General features: G+C 43.5%; 1 protein-coding gene across 1 annotated transcript in view; it reads left to right on the top strand.

The window, feature by feature from the left end:
• CIITA (class II major histocompatibility complex transactivator) overlaps positions 1–24,994 on the top strand; it is a 100,305-nt gene that overhangs the window by 46,695 nt on the left and 28,616 nt on the right. The window contains exons 4-14 of the mRNA XM_075010655.1: positions 2,090–2,149; positions 3,872–3,952; positions 4,847–4,906; positions 6,259–6,336; positions 14,351–14,497; positions 17,117–17,257; positions 17,386–17,445; positions 21,229–21,336; positions 21,951–22,019; positions 22,346–24,056; positions 24,173–24,346. Coding sequence (XP_074866756.1) covers positions 2,090–2,149; positions 3,872–3,952; positions 4,847–4,906; positions 6,259–6,336; positions 14,351–14,497; positions 17,117–17,257; positions 17,386–17,445; positions 21,229–21,336; positions 21,951–22,019; positions 22,346–24,056; positions 24,173–24,346 — 2,689 coding nt within the window. The remainder of the gene's footprint in view (positions 1–2,089; positions 2,150–3,871; positions 3,953–4,846; positions 4,907–6,258; positions 6,337–14,350; positions 14,498–17,116; positions 17,258–17,385; positions 17,446–21,228; positions 21,337–21,950; positions 22,020–22,345; positions 24,057–24,172; positions 24,347–24,994) is intronic.

The raw sequence follows: 24,994 nt of genomic DNA on the forward strand, positions 1-24,994 counted from the left end.
CCTTCCTACCTCCCACACAAACAACAAAAGTTTTGCTGTGGTAAGTGCAACAGTAAACTTTGCTTTATCAGCAGGAGCACTCTCCTGCTGTCAAAGCCAAGGCCACTCACAGAGGCTAGAATTTTTTTGTCAGCAAAAGTGCCAAGATTAAGAGGGAGCGTTTCCATGCGCGCATGTTTAGTAACAGGTCTGTGTCCACATGGGGGCAGTCACGTGGCTCGTGCCCCTCCTGAGCAGTCACCCTGATACAGATATTGAGTAAGATCTTTTGAGAAAGATGTAGACATAAGCTTATATAGTTAGCACTTTAAAAATTACATGTTTAAGAGCGAATGGTTTTCAGTATAGTTTGTCCTGATTACCCCTAGAAATATTCAAAGCGCCTAGGCCCCCTAAAAGTACAATATCTCTTAAATATTAAAAAGTATAAATCAGTTCAATGGTCTCTGTTCATAAGACTTGTCACATCAAAGTGGCAATTCTGGGTCCTGCACGTCTCGTATGATTGGTGCCAGATACTTAAATGTAATGTGCATGTACAGTCAATCCCTGAGAAGGGCAATTTTGATTTGAATGTAACTCGTGTTAACACGAGTTAAGGGCAAATCAAAAAGAGTGCAGCTGCCCGCTCCAGCCCCCAGCTCCTGCAGCTGTGGGGAGCCAGGTGGGCAGACAGCTCCTGCAGCGCAGTTTCTCCCTTGCTTTGCCTGGCTCCTGCAAGCCCCGGGGAGCCAGGAGCCAGACTGCTGCCTGGTTCCCACCTCCCCACCCCATCCTGTGCAAAATGTCAGTTATGCAAGGGTGCTCAGGAATGTAACCCTTGCGTAACTCGGGGTGTACTGTATGTATGATTATTAAAATATGATAAGTAATTAGGGCCATTTTCAGCTCTCAATTAAAGCAATAAGAATTTTCCATTGATTTGCCAAGTGCCAGAATCGATCCCATAGAACCTGAGCCATTGAAATGAATAGTCACTCATAAGATCGAAACAAAAAGCAGTCAAGTAGCACTTTAAAGACTAGCAAAATAGTTTATTAGGTGAGCTTTCGTGGGACAGACCCACTTCTTCAGACCATAGCCAGACCAGACCCTGAGATTGAATAATAAGTAATAAATAATAATAATAAATAAATAAATAATAAAAAATAATAATACATAAGATCGACACTTGCTAGTATCATAGAATCCCAGGGCTGGAAGGCACCTTAGGAGATCACCTAGTCCAGCCTCCTGCCTAAAGCCAACTAAATCATCCCAGCCAGGACCTTGTCAAGCTGGGACTTAAAAAGCTCTAGGAATGGAGGTTCCACCACCTCTCTTGGTGACACATTCCAGTGCTTCATCACCCTCCTGGTGAGTAGTTTTTCCTATTATCCAATCTACACCGCTCCCTCTGTAACTTGGGACCACTGCTCCTTATTCTGTCATCTGTCAGTACTGAAAACAGTCTCTTTCCATTCTCTTTAGATCCCTCCTTCAGGAAGTTGAAGGCTGCTATTGAATCGCCCCTCACTCTTCTCTTCCGCAAACTAAGTAATAAATAAGAGCTTAGGACCAAACCAACAGAGTTTATGGGAATCCTAATTTATTGCTTTTGTAAAGTAGCAATGGGGCTTTCCATTTTGAGTTTTATTAATAAGTACATGTGACACCCTTTTGCTTGGCTCTTAAGTAACTTCTTCCCAATCACAGGAATGAATTTTTTTAAATAATACTAAATAACAATTCTATAAAATGAAAGAACTCCCTCTCACTCACCTCCTCCACACACACACTCACATATAGGCACAATATACCAGCTAGCGCTATTTTCATCAGTTTGTACTGATGATTACCTGAGATTTTCTGGTTGGCAAGGAAAAAAAAATCTACTAATAATACTTCCCTGATCAACACTTCCTGTGTTAACTTCCTAGTTCAGGTGCTCTGCACTTCCCAAACACTATTTATTTAATAAATAAAACAAAAGTACCTTTCTTACTCTCCATTCAGAACTTGAATTTTATATGTGAGAATAATCTACAATCATTTGTTCTTAATGGTATAATTCTCCATAATGCTGTGTTCTTTTTTCCTTTCTTGTCAGCTGGCTTAGCCGAATATGTGCTCAAAGATCAGCAGGAGAGACAGATGGAAGACATTTTTGGTAAGATTTTTGACATGGGGCAAAGTTCAGACAGGATTACTCTGGATAAATATTAACAGAGAGGTAGCTGTGTTAGTCTGTACAACAAAACAAAGCAGCAGAAATGTAGCACTTTAAAAACTAACAAAATGATTTATTTGGTGATGAGCTTTTGTGGGACAGACCCACTTCTTCAGATCAATTTCATTTCCAATACAGACTGAAGAAGTGGGTCTGTCCCATGAAAGCTCATCACCAAATATATCATTTTGTTAGTCTTTTAAGTGCTACATTTCTGTTGCTTTGTTTTCTTGATAAATATGTCAAAGAAAGAAATATTGGGGACGGAGGCCAAATTAAGCACTGATGTTGACTCGATGTTGACTCAAGAACAAATGGATATAAAGTGGTTATCAGTAAGGTTAGGCTTGACATGAGATGAAGGTTTATAACCATCAGAGGAGTGAAGTTATGGAACAGACTTCCAAGGGGAACAGGAAAAGCACAAACCTAACTGGCTTTAAGACTGAGCTCGATAAGTTTATGGAGGGGAGGAGTGATGAGTCAGATGATGTGATTATGACAGTCCCTTCTAGCCATAATGTCTATAAGTCTCAGTCAGTGGCAGGGCCAAGAGTACAAAGCTGGTTATTAAACTCTTTGCTGGGGTAGGCAATAAGTGCTTCAAGGGCCAGGCTCAGTTACCGAAGGTTATAGCCCATTTTGGGCCACCAGATGCTTTATTTACAAGAGCAGCTGCAAGTATGACTGCTACAACTCCCATTTGTTGTGATTCACCATTGCTGTGGTTCACTGCTCCCGGCCAGCAGGAGCTGTGGGTAACTGCTTCCCGCAGTTCCCATTGGCTGGAAACTGTGAACCAGGGCCAATGGGAGCTGCAAGAGGCTATACCTGTGGATTCTTGGGTAAATGTAGTGACTGGTAGCCTGCTGGGGCTAACCCTGGCAAACTGCATCTGGCCTGCAGGTCATTTATTGCTCACCCCTGCTCCTGCCCATCAGTGGTAGTATACAGCAGCAACTACAAGATTGAGATATTCATTTAATTCCTACTGATATTTTTTAAAAGTTACGTGACTTATTTTTGTCCCACCTGGGGCATTTTTGGCTCAGATTTTGCATTTATTGATTAATGCCCAAATTCCTGTTGTTGTCTGTGGAGACAAGATTGTGCCAGATGATTGGACTGAAGGATGTGTAGTTTAAATAAATGAATGAACCTGGCAATGTGTCTGCCCTTCATAAAATAAATCATTTTAGTGGAAAGATCTACTTGACTCCTTGATATGTTTTAAAATGCAACTAATCCTTTGGGATATAAAACTGAGGCACAGGATAAGTGACTGGCCTGTGATCTCATGGCTAGTCTGTGATTTAGCTGGGGAGAAAACCCCAGAGCTGTCATGTTTAGTCCTCTCTACTATTCATGAAAATTTTTGAAGCACTTAAATGTAATAACTAGGCTCTGAGTGCATGATGATCTTCTGCACTGTGGAAGCTCACCCAAGGGGGCTGAATCTGCTTTTCAAGGGTGTTCAAAGCTGTGTGGATTTGGATGTACACTTCACCGTACACATGTATGCCCAATCTTTTATGTAGAGGAATTACCCTTATTGCAAGACACAATGTTTGCATTTGATGCTTGAAATTAGTTTTTAACTTTGCAGAATCCTTTGGAATCCTATTGATTCATATTTGGTAGTAACTTATTTTGGTTTACTAGGAAAACTCATTTTGGATGAAATGTCCAGTGAATCAACGGAAGCTTTTACAGAGATAAAGACGCAAAAATGTCAAAAACGATGTAAGTGAACAAGCGTTTGTGGCACTGCCTAGAGCAATTCACCTAGGCAGCTGTAGTTCTCTTCTCATGTCAAATTCTTCATGGCAACAGTAGCTGCAACTCTGCTGAATCCAGAGGAGACATGTCCACTTAAGCTGGTGTGACTTATACACTTTTCCTCTGATACACATTCAAATAAATTTGTAAAATGCTGCTTATATTTTCAATGATTTAATGGCATGTGAACAAGTTTTCAGCTTTTATAAACCCTAGCCTTGCTTTGTGCCAATGTGGCAATGTTTTAATTTTGCTTTTCATTAATTATGGCTTAGTAAATATCAACTGCATTCTTTCTTTTTTATTTAAAAATACAAACCAATCCACTGATCACTCTGACTTACCTATACAAAAATCTGCAGCCTATTCAGAAATATAGGGTCAGAGTAAAACAGCCCAGGCTAGTCACTTTTTATATTTAATATGCTAAAACCCTCCGCTTGAAGCTACTGTAAGGTAACTTGAAGCTGCCTCAGAATTTCTAGGGAGAGCAGGTGGGTGAGATCATATCTTCTATTGTATCGACTTCTGATGGTGAGAGGGATGTATGTTTGAGCCACACAGCGCTCTTCTTCAGGGCTAGGAAAGGTACTCCAAAGATCACTGCTAAATTCAAGGTGAAAGTTAGCACATATTCAAAGGGAACAAAAAGTCTAGTGGGCCACAGTTAAATGGTACATTTTTTAGGAGATTGTTCCCCAGAGAGTACATTGGGTTGCTAGTGAGTGCACAGAACTCTGGTTTTGCCCCCCTGCCAACTCTCCATCTTATTTAATATGTGTAAATTAGGCTCCACTAACAAAAACCTTAAATTATCAAACTAGATACAAGTATCACAGACAATAAACTTTCTTCTAGCATCCATGAACACTGCAGAGAATTACTCTGATGCTTCCAAACCCAAATGCAGGAGAACAGGTGAGTTATTGGCTGAAGGATTTTCAGTGTATCTTGTCTGTTGTTGTGATGTCCATAACACTATTAAGGTATTAAACAGAAGTATTATAGCTCCTGCACACTTGAAAAAAGTTGGATGTGCTCATATTGTGATGCATGGCACTGGGTTTCTTTGGCTTAATACTAAAGAATAGCACATGTTGTGTTAGGACTAATATGCTGCCCTTAATTTGTACAGCCAAATCTAATTGATATTGTAACAAACCTATGAACTCCTACATGTGTCTGTAGTCATAATACTGTGCACCTTGGAAATGCATCATGGTGGGGTAGAACAAAAGTACAGGCCTCTACTGTTAGAGTGAAAGGAGAACTCAGTTCACAACAGAAGGCCTCTGAGGCTCAATCAAATATATCTGATTCTATCTAACAAAGGTTACACTGAAATAGCTGTTATTTTGCATGAGTATTTTGCATATGCGTGTGTGTGCGCATACAGGCACCTCTGTGTGTTTGATGGATTACACACACGGGCCCTAGCTTCTAATTTTCCCCAGGTGTGTTCAAATGCCACTCAGCCTCAGGCCCCACTCCAGCCCCACTCCATTCCCCCGAATCCCTACCCTTACCCTTCCTCCTTGCACCCCTGCTCCACTCTCAGCACCATCCCTACTTCACCCCTTTTCCCCAGGTCCCACCCCCTCCTCAGCTCCTCCTGCCCACTCCCCCATGTGTGCCCCATCCCTGCCCCTCCCCTTCCCTCTCAGCCTCCCCTGCACACCGCACTGCTCTGTGGCCTGGGTACGATTGTCAGTTTGCTAATCACACAAGATGGAACATCCAGGCCCTGTCTCCTGCCCCACCCTCTCTCTTAGGCCCCTCCACTCCACCCTCCTTCTCTCCATCTCTTGCTGTCCCTCACCTCACTCACTTTCACTGAGCTGGGACAAGGGTTGAGGTGTGGGAGGGGCTGTGGGTTGGGGGTGTGGGCTCTCAGTGGGGCAGAAATGAGGGATTTAGGGTGCAGGAGGGGGCTTAGGGCTGGGGCAGGACATTGGTGTGTGAGGAGAGCTGAGGGCTCCAGCTGGAGGATTAAGCGGCAGTATTGATTTTAACCATGCACACAATTTCTTTCTTGCCTCCTGCATTTTGAAGGCTGTATTTGTATTTTGGCGATGCTCATAGACCCCATGGAGGATCAGGATACTAAATGCTCTAGAATCACATAACAAAAGGGTGGCCTGTGGGCCTGGGCAGCCACGTGCAATCTAAGGATAGTTGCAGCACCAGCACTTGCGTTCTGCAGAGTAGAACATATTTTAGTGGAACATACAGAGGTTGCTAAGATGGTGTCATTCTCTCCATGGTAATAGATGCTGCAAAGAGGGAGAAGGAACGTACGGCAGGCTTCCGAGCTGTTGGGGATATAAGTGACACTTGTAAGGACAGAGGTGAGCACTTTGAAAATACCTAGTAACTTTCTTTTACACTTGATAAAGTTGAAAACAGCTGAGTAAGCCTACAGAGCCAAACATATCAGTCCTCTGAAAATATAATGTATATGCCAGCAAAGAATGAGAGGGCTATAATTAAGAACATACTGGGTCAGACCAAAGGTCCATCTAGCCTAGTATCCTGTCTGCCAACAGTGACCCACGCCAGATACCCCAGAGGGAGTGAATAGAACAGCTAATCGTCAAGTGATCCCTCTCCTGTCGTCCATTTCCTGCCTCTGGCAAACAGAGGCTAGGGACACCATCCCTACCCATGCTGGCTAATAAGTATTGATGGACCTGACCTCCATGAGCTTATCTAGCTCTCTTTTGAACCCTGGTCTTCACAACATCCTCTGGCAAGGAGTTCCACAGGTTAACTGCGCACTGTGTGAATAAAAACTTCTTTTTGTTTATTTTAAACCTGCTACCTATTAATTTCATGTGGTGACCCCTAGTTCTTATGTTATGGGAACAAGTAAATAACTTTTCCTTATTTACTTTTTCCTCACCAGTCATGACCACTATCATATCCCCCCTTACTCTCCTCTTTTCTAAGATGAAAAGTCCCAGTCTTTTTAATCTCTCTTCATCTGGCATCTGTTCCAAACCCCTAATCATTTTTGCCCTTTTCTGGACCTTTTTTCAAGCCAAGATGTCTTTTTTGAGATGAGGCGACCACATCTATACGCAGTACTCAAGATGTGGGCATACTATGAATTTACATAGATCCAATAAGATATTCTTTGTCGTATTCTCTCTCCTTTTTTAAATTATTCTTAACATTCTGTTTGCTTTTTTGCTGCTGCAGCACATTGAGTGGATGTTTTCAGAGAACTATCCACAGTACCAAGGTCTCTCTCTTAAGTGGCTATAGCTAAATTTGTCCCCATAATTTTGTATGTATAGTTGGGATTATTTTTTCCAATGTGCATTACTTTACATTTATCAACATTAAAATTCAGTTGCTATTTTTTTGCCCAATTGCCTAGTTTAGTGAGATCCTTTTGAAGCTCTTTGCAGTCTGCTTTGTTCGTAACTGTCTCAAACAGTTTAATATAATCTGCAAATGTTGTCACCTCACTGTTTACCACTTTCTCCAGATCATTTATAAATATTTTGGAGAGGACTGGTCCCAGTACAGACCTTTGAGAGACACCACAAGTTTCCTCTCCCCATTCTGAAAACTGACCATTTATTCCTACCCTTTGTTTCCAATCTTTTAACCAGTTATCGATCCATGCCTGTATCTACACAGGAAGCATCTGTCGAGAGAAGTGACTGTCAGAAGGATGTCCTGGCAAAACTTCTGCCAGCAGATTGTGCCGACACATAAATGCGAATCCATATTTCGATCCACTCTGTTGACAGAAAGTGGCCACATGCTTCTGCCTCAATGTCAACAGAAGCGGTCCCAAAACCCCAGAGGAGGGGGGTCACATGGAGGACATGCCCTTCTGAGACGTCTGCCCTGTGCACCCTTTAAGGGGCTCCTCCCTGACCCATGCTCCCTGCCATGCCAAGACTTGCATACCTCCTGTAAGGAGAGCAAGATCATTGCAGGGCTCCTTAACCATATGAATGAGAACCAGTTCTTACCAGACCATGCCAGAGCAGCCCCTTGGCTTGCCCTAGACCGAGGACCAGCTGCTGCTGGCCCTGTCTCTGATCTTGATCGATGTGTCCCACTGCATCTGGGGGGACGACCCTGACAAGTAGCCCATGGAAGACGCCCACAGTGACCCAGTGCCATGCCCACCCTCTGCTCTTAGGAGATCAGGCAGGTCTGGCGGTACCCCACCAGTTCCAATTGGTGGAACCTGTGGCATACCCCTCCTGCCCCCTGAGTCGGGGAGTGTGCAACCCAAAGGGTACTCACTGGATGGTCCCATGAAGAAGTCTGGTGATGCCCATGCCAAGGTGGTGGCACCGGAGGAGCTCAAGTCCAAGGCTATGATGAGCATCCTCTGGCTGGACTTGGGGCTGGAGTGCTGGTCCTGGGCTAGCTCCAGTAGGATTCCCAGCTCCTCTGCCGCTGGCTACTTCTGGGGCCCTCCTCCCCAGTGTTGACCAAGGCACAGCTGGGTGCGCCGTTGTTGCCCCGAACAGGTGGTTGAGCTCAGTGTAATAGATGCAGGTTGCTGTTCCTGACCCCGACCTCCACTGTGTGTGCCAGCCTTGCACGTAGCCCTGGCAAAGCTCTTTAACCTTTGCACTCAATCGTGCCAGCAGGGTGACAGCAGTCCACCGGGGCTCCTGCGATGCAGACGTAGTTCAGGGCATTCCAATGCTTGGTGCTGGGGTCCAACAGAACCAGCTTATCAGCTCACAGGGCAAGCAGGTCCCAGAGTTTGAGGCCGTTCCAGGATGGGACCCACTTCCTGCTGCCCCAGGGTGCATCCTGGGAGTCCTCCTCTGTGTCATGGAAGGGACCAAGGGGGGTCTCTGGCAGAAACATATGTTGTTGGAGAACAACAAGAAGTCCTGTGGCACCTTATAGACTAATAGATATTTTGGAGCATAAGTTTTCATGGGCATAGACCCACTTCATCAGATGCATGAGTAGGGGCGGGGTTTTAGAGGGTATTTAAAGAGTGGGGTGCCGGAAAAAGGGCCTTTAAATACCCCTCTGAACCCCCCCTACCACCACTCATGCATCTGATGAAGCAGGTCTATGCCCATGAAAGCTTATGCTCCAAAATATCTATTAGTCTATAAGGTGCCACAGGACTTCTTGTTGTTCTCGAAGATACAGACTAACACAGCTACCTCTCTGATACTTGTCACCATGCAAGGCACTGCATTTAGCCGTATTGAGTGGAAATCCATCAACCTCATGAAAAAACTTGCACAGATACAGATAGACATCATCTTCCTGTCCAAATGCAAACAGAAGAACATCATACCAAAAGGACTGTCAGTAGTGAATGTCAGAAGTCAGTATGTCAGAAGCGAAAACCCTACTGAAATCAACATACTACACAGATTATAGTGAGAAATTGTGCCACACACTCTCTAAGAAACTGAGGAACCACCTCATCCGCATCCTGTACAGCAAACAGGAAAACATCAAAAGAGAGCTCTCAAAGCTGGAGACCCTCATAAATCAACAATCTTCCACACAAACCTCCACATGGCTGGACTTCACTAAAACAAGACAGGAGCTTTACAATGCACATTTTTCTTCTCTACAGAAGAAAAAGGACTGTAAACTATCTAAACTCCTACTTTCCCCATGGAGCCATAATAGTGGCACCCTTAACTTACCCAGCAATATTGTCAATCTATCCTACTACACACTCAGCCCATCAGAAGAATCTGCCCTTTCTCGGGGACTCTCTTTCTGCCCCACCACCTACGCAAACTTGATACAGTTCTGTGGTGATCTGGAAGCCTACTTTCACTGTCTCCAACTCAAGGAATACTTCCAGCACGACGCAGAACAGCGCACTGACCCACAGACCCTCCCACCTACAGTCCAAGAAAAAGAATTCCTCATGGACTCCCCCGATGGTCGAAATGACAAACTGGTCCTATGCATAGAATGCTTCCGCCACCATGCACAGGCAGAAACTGTGGAAAAACGCATCACTTATCCCATAACCTCAGCCGTGAAGAATGCAACACCATCAGCAGCCTCAGAAACAACTCTGACATTGTCATCCAAGAGGCTGACAAAGGAGGCGCTGTTGTCGTCATGAATAGGACAGACTACCAAAAGGAGGCTGCCAGGCAGCTCTCCAATACTACATTCTACCAGCCTCTGTCCTAGGATCCCACTGAGGAATACACAAAGATACTACAGCATCTGCTTAAGACCCTCCCTATAAAAACACAGGAACAAGTCTACACAGACACACCCCTTGAACCCAAACCAGGTTTATTCTACTTGCTACCCAAGATCCATAAACCTGGGAATCCCGGAAGCCCCATCGTCTCAGGCATTGGCACCTTCACCACAGGATTGTCTGGAAATGTGGACTCTCTGCTTAGACTCTATGCTACCAGCACCCCCAGCTGACTGCCTCAGGAAACTACAATCCATTGGTGACCTTCCGGAAAACACCATCCTGGCCACCATGGATGTAGAGGCCCTTTACACCAATATCCCACATGAAGATGGACTCCAGGCTGTTAGGAACATTATCCCTGATGAGACCAAGACACAAATGGTGGTGGATCTTTGTGACTTTGTCCTCACCCACAACTATTTCAGATTTGAGGACAATTTAAACTTTCAAATCAGTGGCACTGCTACGTGCACATGCACGGCCCCACAGTATGCCAATATTTTTATGGCTGACCTGGAACAATGCTTTCTCAGTTCTCGTCCCCTAGCACCCTTCCTCCGCCTGTGCTACACTGATGACATTGTCATCATCTGGACCCATGGGAAGGAGACTCTTGAAGAGTTCCACCATGATTTCAACAGTTTCCACCCCACCATCAACCTTAGCCTGGAACAGTCCACACAAGAGATCCACTTCCTGGATACTACTGTGCAAATAAGTGATGGTCACATAAACACCACCCTATACCAAAAACCCACGGACCTCTATACTTACCTACATGCCTCCAGCTTCCATCCAGGGCACACTACACAATCCATTGTATATAGCCAGGCACTAAGGTACAACTGTATTTGCTCTGATCCATCAGACAGAGACAAACATCTACAAGACCTTTACCAAGCTTTCCTCAAACTACAATACCCACCTAAAGAAGTGAGGAAACAGACTGACAGAGCCAGACGGGTACCCAGAAGCCACCTGCTATAAGACAGGCCTCACAAGGAAAACAAGAGAACACCACTGGCCATCACATAAAGCCCCCATCTAAGGCCTCTCCCATGCATCATCAGTGATCTGCAACCCATCGTGAACAATGATCCTTCACTCTCACAAGCCTTGGGAGGCAGGCCTGTACTTGCCTACAGACAGCCTGCCAACCTTAAACAAATCCTCACCAGCAACTATAGATCACAACACAGTAATTCTAAACCTGGAACCAATCCCTGCAATAAACCTCACTGCCAACTCTGCTCACATATCTGCACCAGTGATATCACAGGACCTAAAATCAACCTAACATCAGGGGCTCCTTCACCTGCATGTCTACTAATATAAATAGAATAAATGGACATAAGCCAGACATCAGGAACTGTAATGTAAAGAAACCTGTGGGAGAGAACTTCAGTCTCCCTGGACACTCAGTAACATTTAAAAGTAGCAGTCCTAAAACAAAGAAATTTCAAAAATCAAATGGAGAGAGAAATCTCTGAGCTGCAATTTATTTGCAAATTTGACTCCATCAACCCAGGATTATACAGACACTAGGGATGGCTGGCCCCCTACAAAAGCAGCTTCTCTGCCCTGGGTGTTAATATCTCCACATTAGACTCTGACAATGACCCATATCCCCTTGTCTGATCTGAATTGGTTTTTCCTCTTTTGATACATACTGCTGATAATGGGCCATTTCCACCTTGATTGAATAGAGCTTGCTAGCTCTGGCCCTCCCTTTTACACAGACCCCACTCTTTAAATACCCCTCTGAAACCCGCCCCCCCCCATCCCCACTCATGCATCTGATGAAGCAGGTCTTTGCCCACAAAAGCTTATGCTCCAAAATATCTGTTAGTCTATAAGGTACCACAGGAATTCTTGTTGCTCTCGAAGATACAGACTAACACAACTACCTCTCTGATATACGTTGTTGGAGTTAAAAGTTGCATCAAATAATGCAGGCCAGGGATGCAATAATGTGTAAACTTGAAAGACTTTTAATACAGCCATAATGAATGCAACATGCCTTTGATATTCCTCATTGTAAGGGAGAAAGCTCTGCCTTTGTTTGAGGACCTGAAGAGGAAAGCTGAGAAAGAGAGGCAAGCTGGGGCTACTGACATAGCATTTAAAGCAAGTCATGGTTGGTTTGAGTGCTTTAAAGTGCATTCACATGATCATAATCTGTGTGTTACAGGCAAAGCAGCATCTGCTGATATTCAGGCAGCTAACATTTTCCCAGCCAAACTGCAACAAACAATTGATGAAGGTGGATATTCTCCAACACAAATCTTTAGTGTTGAAGAAATGCGGCTTTTCTGGAAAAGAATGCCTTCTCAAACCTTCATTTCAAGGAATAAAACAAAAGCAACAGGTTTCAAGGCCTTGAAGGATCAACTGACATGACTTCTTAGTGGAGATTTGGAAGGAGACATGAAATTGAAACTTCTCCTTGTTTACCATTTGGAAAATACGAGGGCATTTATAGGCTTAAACAAGGCATCGTTACCTGAGGTCTGGTGTTCTAATTGAAAGGCATGTGTGACAATGCATAATAAGCTACCTTTCATCATTCATCTCTAAATATTGTGCTGAAAATAATCTGGACAATAAATGTTTGCTGATGCTTGATAGTGCTCCTAATCACCATATCAATGTCGAAGATTATGGTGATAATATCCAAGTAGTTCTTTTTTTGCCCCTCAAATACCACTTCCATCCTTCAGACAATGAATCAAGGCATCATTGCTACATTTAAAGCTTACTATTTGCAACTGGTGAGGAGGTATCTCATATCTGCATCAGATGGAGGGGCCAAGCCAACAATTAAGCAGTTGTGGAAAAACTACAATGTCAAGATGGCTGTAGAAAATATAACAACTCTATGGAATAAAGTATCAGAGAGGTAGCCAAGTTAGTCTGTATCTTCGAGAACAAAAAGTCCTGTGGCACATTATAGACTAACAAATATTTTGGAGCATAAGCTTTCATGGGCAGAGACTCCTCTGAACCCCGCCCCCCACTCATGCATCTGATGAAGCGGGTCTTTGCCCACGAAAGCTTATGCTTCAAAATAGTTGTTACTCGATAAGGTGCCACAGGACTTCTTGTTGTGCATGGAATAATATTACTCCAAGTACTCTGAATGGTGTTTGGAAAGAGCTATTGCCAAAATATGTTCATGATTTCTGTGGTTTTGAGGGTGAAGTGAAGGACATTCAAATTCTATTGTGCAACTGGCAACTCAAGCAGGATTCAGTGAGGTAGACACAAATGCTATTCAAAACCTGTTATTGTCACACGGTGAAGAATTGACTAATGAGGAATTAATTCATCTGGATGCAGAAAGATTATCAGAAAAGGAGTAGGAAAAAATTGGATGAACCACAAAAAATGTTGGATACTAAAACCCTCACAAAATTCTTCAGTGTATTGGAGGCAGCTACACAAATTCTTGATGACAACGACTCAAACTTAGAACGGAGTTCAGCATGCAAGTGACAAATTAGTGAAGTAGTTTGATGCTATCCGGAGTTGTAAGACAGGAAGAAGAGGGCTGCAGTACAGACTTCAATTCTATCATTTTTTCAACCCTCAATTTCATTGCCATCTCCTAAACCCTCTTCATCATCAGCTGATCCTCAACCCTCAACCTCAAAAGCTCAAGATAAAACCCCAATGAAGGAGGTTGAAGTCACTATGGAGCTGTTTCCAATGATGACGCAGATGATCCCAGGGAACTTGCATCAACACCACCTCTTTCACCACTATGTAAGAGCTGAATGGTAGTAAAGTAATAAAAAAGCAATAAAGTAGCATGAGTGTATAGTATTGCAACGTGGGAAAAATATTGGGTGATTTTTATGGGAGTCGGGCACAAGTCAGAATGAATGGCAATTTCATTTTCAATATATGAGTTTTCACCTTGCAAACAGTTTTCATGGAACAAATTACATTCGTTAATTGAGGGATAGGAGTACTCCTACAGCCTCATTAGCTTGCTGCCACGTGAACTTCTGCTAAACATGTCAGTACACTTCAGAGGTTGGGCATCAATTTTTGGCAGCTCAAAACACTTTGCTAATTTGATGAATATCAGGTGACTTACGTCATACACTGCAAGATCGCCTGTGGTCTATCTGACTTTAATAAGAAGCTAACATCCTTTACTTGCTTGCTTTTCCAAGTGGAGTCCCCTGGATCTACAGTGAATGGCAGTTTTGTGGCGGTGCCTCTGAACAGCTACCCAGCTCACTCCACCTCTGTTTCTCATCTGCATATGCAGTTTTCTGTTTCCAGTGTAAGTCCAACTGGAAAAAATGTTCTGATGCCAGGTATGTACAGTACGGTATTAACTATAGCTTTGTACCCCTATACATTAGAGCAAGGGTGAGTAAACATTTATGTCGGGCCCCACTTTTCATCCCTGCAATTCGCAGGGTCCCCCAACCTCTCTAATGTAATCCAAGTCAATGGAAATTTCAGTTATGTTCATATGAAAAAAAACCCTTTTGACATAAGTAAGAAAATAGATAGTTAGAATGTGAAAACTTTACTGATGGGTATATAAATGTGAACACACAGACATAAAAATAGTAACATATTTCAACATTTTTAATGAGCTGGATGAGCCTGACACCCAGCAGCCAATGGTGCTGCAGCCCACTTATGTAATTTCATGTCCCCCCCAAGGGAGCCAGCCCCACCACTTTGCACACCGCTGCACTAGAGAGAAAAAGTGAAACTCGTCACCAAACCCTTCACTGTAACATGCATCCGTGTCCTTCACGCAAGGATATGGTGGTAGGACATGTCTGTATCCCACACAGTTAAAGGGGCTGCTGAAAGGCAGTTTCCTGTCAAACTGGGGCCGTAAGACTGGCTCCCCTTCATTCCTTGTTGATAGCGGGTGTCCAAGATGGAGAGGCAGTGATTCCTCCTTACCCTCCTCAGTAAGAAACACACTGCTCAGTCAAAGAAAAGAGTGTGGAAATCTCATTGAATGCAGCACTCAGAAACTGGTTGGTTAATTCAGGGGTGCACAAAGTGGGGGGTGGTCCCTTCCGGGGTGTGAAATTTGTAAAGAGGGCACAGCATGATTGGCTGCTGGATCTCAGGCTCCTCCAACTCATGACAAATGCTGAAATGGGTTTCTGGTTTTATGTATTCATATTCGTATTTAAATACCCATCACTAAAGATTACACTGTACATACTTATTTTCTTAAACATGCTGAAGGTTTATTTGGCTTTTTATATGAACATAACTGAAATTTCCGTCAGTTTGGCTTACATTACACAGGGGCCCTACTCCTTGCAGGGACAAAAAGTGGACCCTGATGTAAAATGTTTGTTCACCCAGGGTTAATTCATTTCATGATAGTAAAATTAAAGGAGCTTCAATTGGTTTATATTTTCATTTTTTCTTTGTTTTTGCTGGCAGCATCCCTTGGAAAGGCTTGGTAGAGTCAGGTTTCAGAGATAGCCGTGTTAGTATGTTTCAGCAAAAACATCCATCCTGTTTGAATTAGCTCTCGGTCAACACTCCCACCTCTGTACTCCTACTATTTATTTCTTTTTTTTCCGTTTATGCATGTGATGAAGTGAGTTGCAACTCATAAAAGCTTATCCCATAATAAGTTGATAGCCAGGGAGGGTTTGGAGTTACAGCATTGAGTCTGGGGCAACTAAGAATCAGACATTAGGTAGCTGGTATTAGTTAACACAGCACTAGCATTACAGAAATCCTATCTGCTGCAGAGCTGTGACGGGAGATCAGGTAACAAGCACTGCATCATTAGAACAAACTCCTGTGAGCATAATCATGTGGAAAGGCTGTGCTATTGCATGAGTCTTGTAAGTTATAACATAGCATCTCAGACTTCATAATAGGTTCACTTACATATGGTAGCCCTGTGCAAATGAACCTTCAGTGTTACTAACTCCACCAAGAGCAGCCTTAGCACGATGCGGTTCAACAAGAAGTGCAGAGTCCTGTGCTTGGGACGGAAGAATCCCAAGCATTGCTATAGGCTGGGGACTGACTGGCTAAGCAGCAGTGTGGAAAGGACCTAGGGATTATAGTGGATGAAAGGTTGGATATGAGTAAATAGCATGCTTGTAGCCAAGAAGGCTAACGACATATTGGGCTGTATTAGAAGAAGCATTTCAAGCAGATCAAGAGAGGTTGTTGTTCCCCTCTATTCAGCACTGGTGAGGCCACATCTGGAGTATTGTGTCCAGGTTTGGGCCCCCCCCAGGACAGAAAGTATGTGGATGTGCTGGAGCAGGTTCAGCAGGGGGCAATGAAAATGGTTAAAGGGCTAGAGTACATGACCTATGAGGAGAAGCTGAGGTATTTGGGCTTATTTAGTTTGCAGAAGAGAAGACTGAGGGGTGATTTAATAGCAGCCTTCAACTTCCTGAAGGGGAGCTCTGAAAAGGATGGAAAGAAACTGTTCTCAGTGGTGACAGATGGCAGAACAAGGAGCAATAGTTTGAAGTTACAGAAGGAGAGGAGTGGGTTGGCTATTGGGAAAAACTACCTCACCAGGAGGGTGGTGAAATACTAGAATGCATTGCCTAGAGAGGTGGTGGAATCTCCTTAGAGGTTTTTAAGTCTTGGCTTGACAGGGCTGGGAAGACTTAGTTGGGGCTGATCCTGCTTGGGTTAGGGGGCTGGACTCAATGACCTATTGAGATCCCTTCCAGATCTGTGATTCTATGATTGTATTAATATTTTATATACACTGTAAATAGTATGTCTGTCCATGGAATGCCTTTGGCAATGAACATTTTAGCCTTTAGAGTACCCTATGACTTTTCCATAGGCTTTTACCATTCACCAGCTGAGAAGGTACATCGAGAACACCTTTGAGAGCAGGAAGGGCTGTAGCCCACTATTAGAAATCCAGGTGCTTAAAAGCTGAGTAACTCCATTATTCTTGATTCCAGTGTCTTCTGGAAATTCCAACCCGGACTGTCTGCCTGTTGGTGCTAAGAGCCTTCAAGTGATATCCAGCTTTGCAGTTGTTCCACAACAGAGAATTAATTTGCCTGCAGGGAACGGTGCAGCCAATATAATAATATATCCAGGTGAGTGTTTTAGGGTATCAGCCCTTTTTCAGAGGCAGAAAGTAAAATCAGTTCTATCAATACATTGATACCATATATCTTAATCACCATTGTTTGTAGTTCTATTAACTTGCCTGTTTTGTTTCCAGGGTCCTCCTCCCACACTGAAATTTCACAGATATCACCTGGTTTCCTCCCAACCCTGGCTGGTAAGTTCAGGATGGCTTTTCTCTTGCCCACTATCTCTGAAAGTGTAACAACTGTTTCTCTGCACACAAACTCCATTTTCCTGCACACTTCCGTTTTCTTATAATAAATTACATGTATTTGCTAATGTTGCAGACAGTCTTTTCCCTAACAGCTCAGCCAAGTCCAGCACACTAGGCATGTCTGTTTTACTCAACAACAAGAAGAAGTCCTGTGGCACCTTATAGACCAACAGATATTTTGGAGCATAAGTTTTCATGGGCAAAGACCCACTTGTGCTCCAAAATATCTGTTAGTCTATAAAGTACCACAGGACTTCTTGTTTTCGAAGATACAGACTAACTTGGCTACCCCCTGATACCTGTTTTACTCAAGCATTAGAGCTACAGAGTAGTATGTTTCTAGTGGCCAAATCTACCTACTACCTGCAAAGTCCTGTTGTTCAACCTTTCCAAAACTGTTACAGAATTATGCTTTAAAGCTCATCCCATCACCCACAATATAGGAGTTCTGTTGGAGTTTTACACATTAGCAGCTTTACTGGGCATTAAGTTAACTGGCAGTTAACATGGTCCAACAACAACAAAGAAAAATCAACCATCGTTTACTCAAAACTTTTCTCCCAAGTCTGATTGTTAAAGTCAAACAACAGATACAGAAACTGGTTCCTAATAAAAACAGCAAAGTCTTGCTCAGGCTACAAACAGTTCCCCACTGCAAGGGCAATCTGCCCTCTGAAATGTTCCCCCTCCACAGTAATTAGTGCAGATTTACTTCCAAGCTTTGGTGTCCCCAGGGTATTTCCTTTGTTGAAGGCTGCTTCAGTTACAGTAGGTGTGATTGCCCCCTAGAGGCTATTTACACAGCTAACAGCACCTAAGCACAAGGTGAAATTTTGGTGACCCCTCCTAAATACCCACAGGTCTCTGTGGAAGCAACTGTAAAGGGCACATACACATTTTAGGTTGGCTCACCAATTGCACTCACTCATTTTTGTTAATTTACACAGCATGTCAAATTACACTGAGTGTTTTCTGCCCTGAGTCCTTACCCTATATTTACAGTCTACTTGGAAAACATGCTGCTGCTCCTGCCACCCATGTGGTAAGTGGGGATGAGAGGAGGCAATCCCTGCTGCCTCTGCTGCCCAGCCCTTGGCTCCAGGTAACCTCCATCCCTCCCATCCATAGGGTGGTTGGGGCAGTCACCATGGGGCCCCCAAAAGCATGGGTCATGGGGCAGCCACCCCAGTTCGGATGGGATGGTTCTGCCCAAGGCAAAGCTGGGACATGACTACCTCTCTGAAACAAGCTCTGTTGCAGGTAAAGTGCGTGCCTCAGCCTGAGAGACAGCTCTTAGGCAGATCTCAGGTATGATATTCAGAGGTTCAAACATCAAGAGGGGCTACAGCCCTTTCCAGGTCCCCTTCCCAGTGGTGCTACTATATGCACTTGGCTATGGATTCCCTTCCAGCCAGCTCCTCCAGTTCACTCCTATATTTAAACCATTCCTGCAGTCAGTTCCTACCCACTACCTAATATTCTGCTTTACCCTGTCCTGTCATGCACCACAGCTCCCTTCAACAGTGAACTCCATTCCCCTGCAGAAATTTGAGCTAACTGAGGTTAGTTCCGATGTGAAGGTGTTTCCTGTTCTGCAGCCATAGTTCTTGTCTCCGGGAAAGCAAAGCTCATTAATAATATGCTCCCCACTGCCTAGGTGATGCAGCTAGGGTTCTTTCTGTCTAAAAGATCTGCAGCGTCTTGCAGATTTCCATAGATTCATAATTGGTGAGGTCAGAAGAAGTGACCTCTTTGGTCATTCAGTCTAATATCCTACCTACACCATACAGACCAGAGGACTTCCCTGATTTAATTCCTGTTTGAAAGGGGCAAATCTTATAGAAAAACAAATCCAGTTTTGCTTTTAAAATGGCATGTGACATAGAAGTGGTTCCAATGGTTAACTACTTTCATTGTTAATTGGTGTCTTATTTCCAGTCTGAATTTGTCTGGTTTCAATTTCTAGCCATTGGATCTTTTAAAATCTTTGTCTGCCAAATTGAAGAGCCCTCTACTATCATTTTTTTCTGTCCATGAAGATATCATAGCTTGTAATCCAATAATCCCTTGCCTGTCTCTTAGGTAAGCTAATTAGACTGAGGTTACTTCTTGATTTGACCCACTAACATTACTAACCTAGCTCTCACTGATCAACTGTTAATACATGCCAGCAGGGCCCACATATGCAGGTAGTGCAAAGCTGGCTACTGCAGGTTAGATTCACATCCCAGCATGCCACTAACTGGGCGTTTGGGTCCAAAACCCCTATGGTGCTGTCCTAGGAAAGAGTCTGGCAGATGAGTAGGTAACTGGGCAAAACTCAGACTGAGTATCTGAGCAACAACTCCATTGGCTCCTGTGGGGAGAAGCGACTTCCTGCTGGGGCTGAGTTTGTCCTACCTGTCTATTCATGACCTCTGGCCAGAATTTCTGATAATGAGATGAAAAGGCATTTTGAGCCTTTACCAAAGGTTCCTATGTTTCAGAGAAGAAGTTTCTTACAATATTGTGCAACTCCTCTGCTGAAGAGGTACCAGTGGGAAAAGGTCTAACATCTAACAGGAAAATACCCAATATTCTTAAATTCATGTAAAATGTACCTTCATGGGCCTTTATTAGGGATTGTCTTTTCCCAAAAGTAAGCTATGTGTTATTCCTCCCAGGTCTGGCACCGGCGGGGTTAATGCCAGTACCTCTGCTGCTTCTGGCTGTGAGCCTCAGCTCCAGAGACAGAAGAGGGGTTGCCATTGACCAAGCAGGGACTGGGGAGGCCTCAGGGGAAGGGGTAGGGTTGATGTGGAGCCTTATGGCTGGGGGCTAAAAGTGCAGGAGTGTACCAAGCCCCATGGCAGCTGTCTTGTTCTCCAGGACCCTGCTCCTCATTGCAGGTCTGCACTTCCTCCACATCCACCTGCCTCTTCCCACAGCACCTGCCCAGCCATGCTTGGTCAATGCCACCTCCTCTACTGCCACTGGTTGTGGGGCTCAACTCCGCCAGCAACAGAGATGCCACCATTGACCGAGCAGGGGGGCAAGCAGTCAGGGGAAAAGGCAGAGGGGATGTGGAGGCACAGGGATTGAGTCCTATGGGAGTGCACCCAGCCCCACAGCAGCTGTGCTGTGCTCCTGGCCGCTGGCCAGGGGAGTCTGCGGCCACTGTGCCTTTTCCCCCAAGCATGCCCCATCACCTCTTCCTTCCCTCCCTCTTACCTCCCCACTGCACTTGTGCCACTCTGGAAGCTCTCGGAGGAATTGCTGAGCAGGAACTAACTTTTCCCCATGTGTGCACCAGCTGAGGGGCACCCACAGAAATGCTGGACCACAGATGGTGTTAAGATTATAGAAGTCCAGACCATAGAGGTTGAACCTGTATTTCTTGGCACTGACAGGAATTTTTGTCCTCTCAGCTGTGTTCAGTGTAACATCTCAACTCAGATCACGCTGTAAGAAAGTACTTCAGTTCTTGGATGTACACCTGGACTTGCAATCGGTTTTAATGGAAGCTCCCGTGTTCTTCAGAGGCAGTATTAGACTCCCTGAATGGAGAGTTTGTTTAATTACATTGGAGGACTTTCTCAAAACTTTTGGCTTAACTAAAACTATGTTGTGGTCATAGAGTCTTTCTTAGTATTGTGCCTGATAGCTTTTTGCCGTCATTAAGAGATAATGCTGGTAAATGTTTCCTTAATTATATGAATAACTTGTCAAAATGCATAATTTCAGCTCAAGTGGACTTGGCTTTCCAAACAATTTTGGGGTCTCCTGATGAAAACACCTCCATGGGCCCATTTGCTTATATGCAAGATACTGCAACTGTGACAGATCATTCAGGTAAATGCTCCACAATTTAACCCACCCCCATGTATCAACTTAATAATTACAATATTCTATATGTAGGACATAATGCAGTGTAAATCTCCTAACTGAATTTTCACAAGGACATTACCTGTCGATAAAGCTCACCCTAAATACCTAACTACATAACTAACTGCAATTGTGTGATTACTCTGAAGCTGTTCCTCTTGATTACACAAATAATTCTTGAGTGTGAACATGAATCCTGCCAATATGCTAATATTTGAAAGGAAAGGTCAGTTTCATGTATAGACCTGTAATGTTTCTCCACAGCCCTGCTCTGAGTAGCATATTAGAACAGTTATGCTCTTCTGTAACACTGCAGCTACAATAATTAACTTCACCAACAGATGAATACTGACTGAAGTGTCTGCTTTATCTCCAGGATTTCTTTGTCTTTTGTCTGTCATACATTAACATGATTTACATTCATTTTATCACTGACATAGGCAAACAGTTATGTTAGTGCATCAATTGTTAAGTAGCAATGTTCAAACCCATTTAACTAGTCACATTGCTAAGATTGGAAAAGTTCAATCAGTGAATGTTTAATAGTCTGTTTCTCAAATAAATAACTTGTGTTTCTCCAGGAGAAGAAATATACAGTGAAATATCACAAATTCCTGATGTTCCTTCTGAACAAATTTTCAAAAGGCCAAGTGAGTTTCAATCCCCTTTAAAATTGAATTGCTTTGTAAACTCTGTGGAAAACCAAAACATCTGTTTTTGCTCTACAATTAGCTGTCTGTTGTGGGGAAAATATCTTGTACAACAGTTGTGGAGCTGTTCAAAACTTTCTGAGTGTGATTCAATCATTCCTATAGTTTAGAAAATAAGTATTTTCTGAAAACTACCAGTTGCTAGAATTTTGGTGCATTTCACAAGAATTGTGACTTACATATTTAAAATATATAAAAGCTATGTGGGTCTGCATTTCCTCTGAAACACTTGATTCTTCAGCTTATTTGTGTTTTTGTTTTTCTAGAGCAAGTGGAAGCTTTCTGCACATCACTTAAGGATTATTTCCAGGATGTGTGCAAATTCGTGGCCATGGACCGTGAAGTAACTCTTGATCAACTTTATGTTGATGGGGCTCTCATGCAAAGCCAAACAGATACAAAGAGCGGGAAAAATGTCATCAAAGTGATGGAGAAGGAGCTGGTCATATACAATATAGAAGAGAAGGAAAAAGCGATTTTAGAAAGAAGCCAAATATTTCAAGTCCCAGGAGGAAAAGAACTAGAGACCAAAGTCATTGTGGTGTTGGGAAAGGCTGGAATGGGTAAAAGCATTCTTGTTCAAAAGATCTGCCAAGACTGGTCCAATGGAAAGTTTTCTCAGTTTGAATTTGCCTTTTGGTTTGAGTGCAAACGACTGAGCCTGCCCGAGAAGCAATACAGATTGAAGGACCTGCTTCTTGAACTCTTTGTCAAACCTCGAGAAGGAAGTGACAAAATCTTTGAGTACATACTGCAAAATCCCAGTAAAGTTCTACTCATCTTCGATGGTTTCGAAGAATTGCAGGATCATGATGGCTTTACACATTATTCCGACTGCCAGTCTTACAAGGAGCTGTACAGCATCAGGGAGCTCTTTGCAGGGCTCTTCCAGAAAAAGATACTCAATGGTTGTACTTTATTGCTAACAGCAAGACCCAAAGACAAATTTAATCAGTATTTATCGAAAGTGGATAAGATCATTGAAATGGTAGGGTTCACTCCACACCAGATAGAATCATACATAACCAGATATTTTGAAGGGCTACCATACTGTGATGCTGCAGTGAAATTAATCACAGATTGTCAGTATTTGTTCAGTCATTGCTACAACCCTGTCATGTGTAGATTCTTTTGTTTTCTCTGCGAGATGATGTTTGAAATGGGAGACAAAGACCTGCCCTCAACACTTACTGGCCTCTTCGTAAAATACCTCCAGCAAAAGCTGATGCCCACACAAACAGATACAAAATCCATAAGAAATCAGCAGCACATTACCAGGCTAGCTCAGGTAGCCTGGTGCCTTGGAGAAAAGAATCAAAATGCCCTGAAAAGCAGTCTTTTTCCCTCTACAGAAATTAAGGAGTTTGCTCTGAAATATGGCTTAGTATTGCCATTTACATTTCCAAAGCATTCAGGGAATGGAGAGGAAGAATTTGGGAGTGTATTCTCAGACTTTGTTATCCAAAATTTTTTGAGTGCAATTCATCTGGTGCTCGCAAAAGAGATCAAGGATAAAAGCCTCACAAAGTACCTTTCATTGCCACCCAGAAAGAAAAAGCCTCATAGTTGGTTAGACTTGGTGCCTCGGTTCTTGCCTGGATTATTATATCTCCAGTCTGATCAATACCTCTTGTCTCTTTCAGATGAGCATGTAAGAAAAATCATAACCAAGAAGCAGAAAACACTCTTAAAATACATTAAAAAAATACAGATAAGTGATCTCCATCCAGAAAAGCTACTTGAGCTGTTCCACTGTGTTTATGAAACACAGGACAGCTATCTTTTGCGGCATGTGGCTTTAAGGCTGAAGCCTGAACTTTCTTTTCTGGGCACACTTCTTACACCCCCTGATGTCTATGTGCTGCATTTTATTTTAAAAAGTTCACAAAAGGCATTTACCTTGGATTTGAGAAAGAGTGGCATTAACCTAGAAGGGCTGAAACACCTGGTTGGCCTAAAGAGTGTGACTTCATTCAGGTTAGTTATTTCTTGTGGCATAAGCATTATAGTGTAACAGACCTTTTCAGGCAAGGTCGGTGGGGGTGGGAGGAGGAAGCCTCATAAGTCAACAAACGTGTTTTGCCTCTTCACAGGGCTTCCCTGAGTGATGCAGTCAGGCTCTGGGAGTCCTTAGAGGAAGCAAAGGAATATGAGCTGCTGAGGACTTCTGTTGAGAAATTTGGTATTGATCCGTTTAAGGCAGAAACACTGAAGGATATTAGTGACCTTTGTGACCTTGTACAGATGCAAGAGAAAGTGATACACTGGTAAGAGCCTGTCACAACTGAATACCTATTTACACTTCAATGCTTACAAATTATGAAAGTCTGTGGTTTGGTAACAGTCCAGGAGTGTGAGGTTAGAATCATAGAAATGGACAAGACCTTCAGAAGGTCATCAAGTCCAATCCCCTACTCAAAGCAGGGTCAATCCCAACTAAACCATCCCAGCCAGGGATTTGTCAAACCAGGACTTAAAACCTCTAGGGATGGAGATTCCACCATCTCTCTCGGTACCACATTCCAGTGCTTCACCACCTCCTGGTGAAGTAGTTCTTCCTAACAGCCAACCTACACCTCCCCCACTGCAACTTCAGACCATGGTCCTTGTTCTGTCATCTGTCACCACTGAAAATATCCTCTGTCCATCCCCTTTGTAACCCCTCTTCATGTAGTTGAAGACTGCTATCAAATCCCCCCTTACTCTTCTCTTCTGCAGACTAAATAAAACCACATCCTTCATCCTGTCCTCATAAGCAGGGTGACCACATCGCCCTATGGCAATGGAACAAGGTTGGCCTGCTCTTGGGTTTCCATCCATGGTGAAAGGGGCTCTGTGCGGTCTTGACCACTGCCTTCTGAGTCCTGAGGGTGGGATCCAACACACCACGTCCAGGGTGCTGTCAGCTCCTTCAC

The sequence above is a fragment of the Carettochelys insculpta genome, chromosome 16 (assembly GCF_033958435.1).
Source record: "Carettochelys insculpta isolate YL-2023 chromosome 16, ASM3395843v1, whole genome shotgun sequence".
NCBI classification, from domain to species: domain Eukaryota; kingdom Metazoa; phylum Chordata; order Testudines; family Carettochelyidae; genus Carettochelys; species Carettochelys insculpta.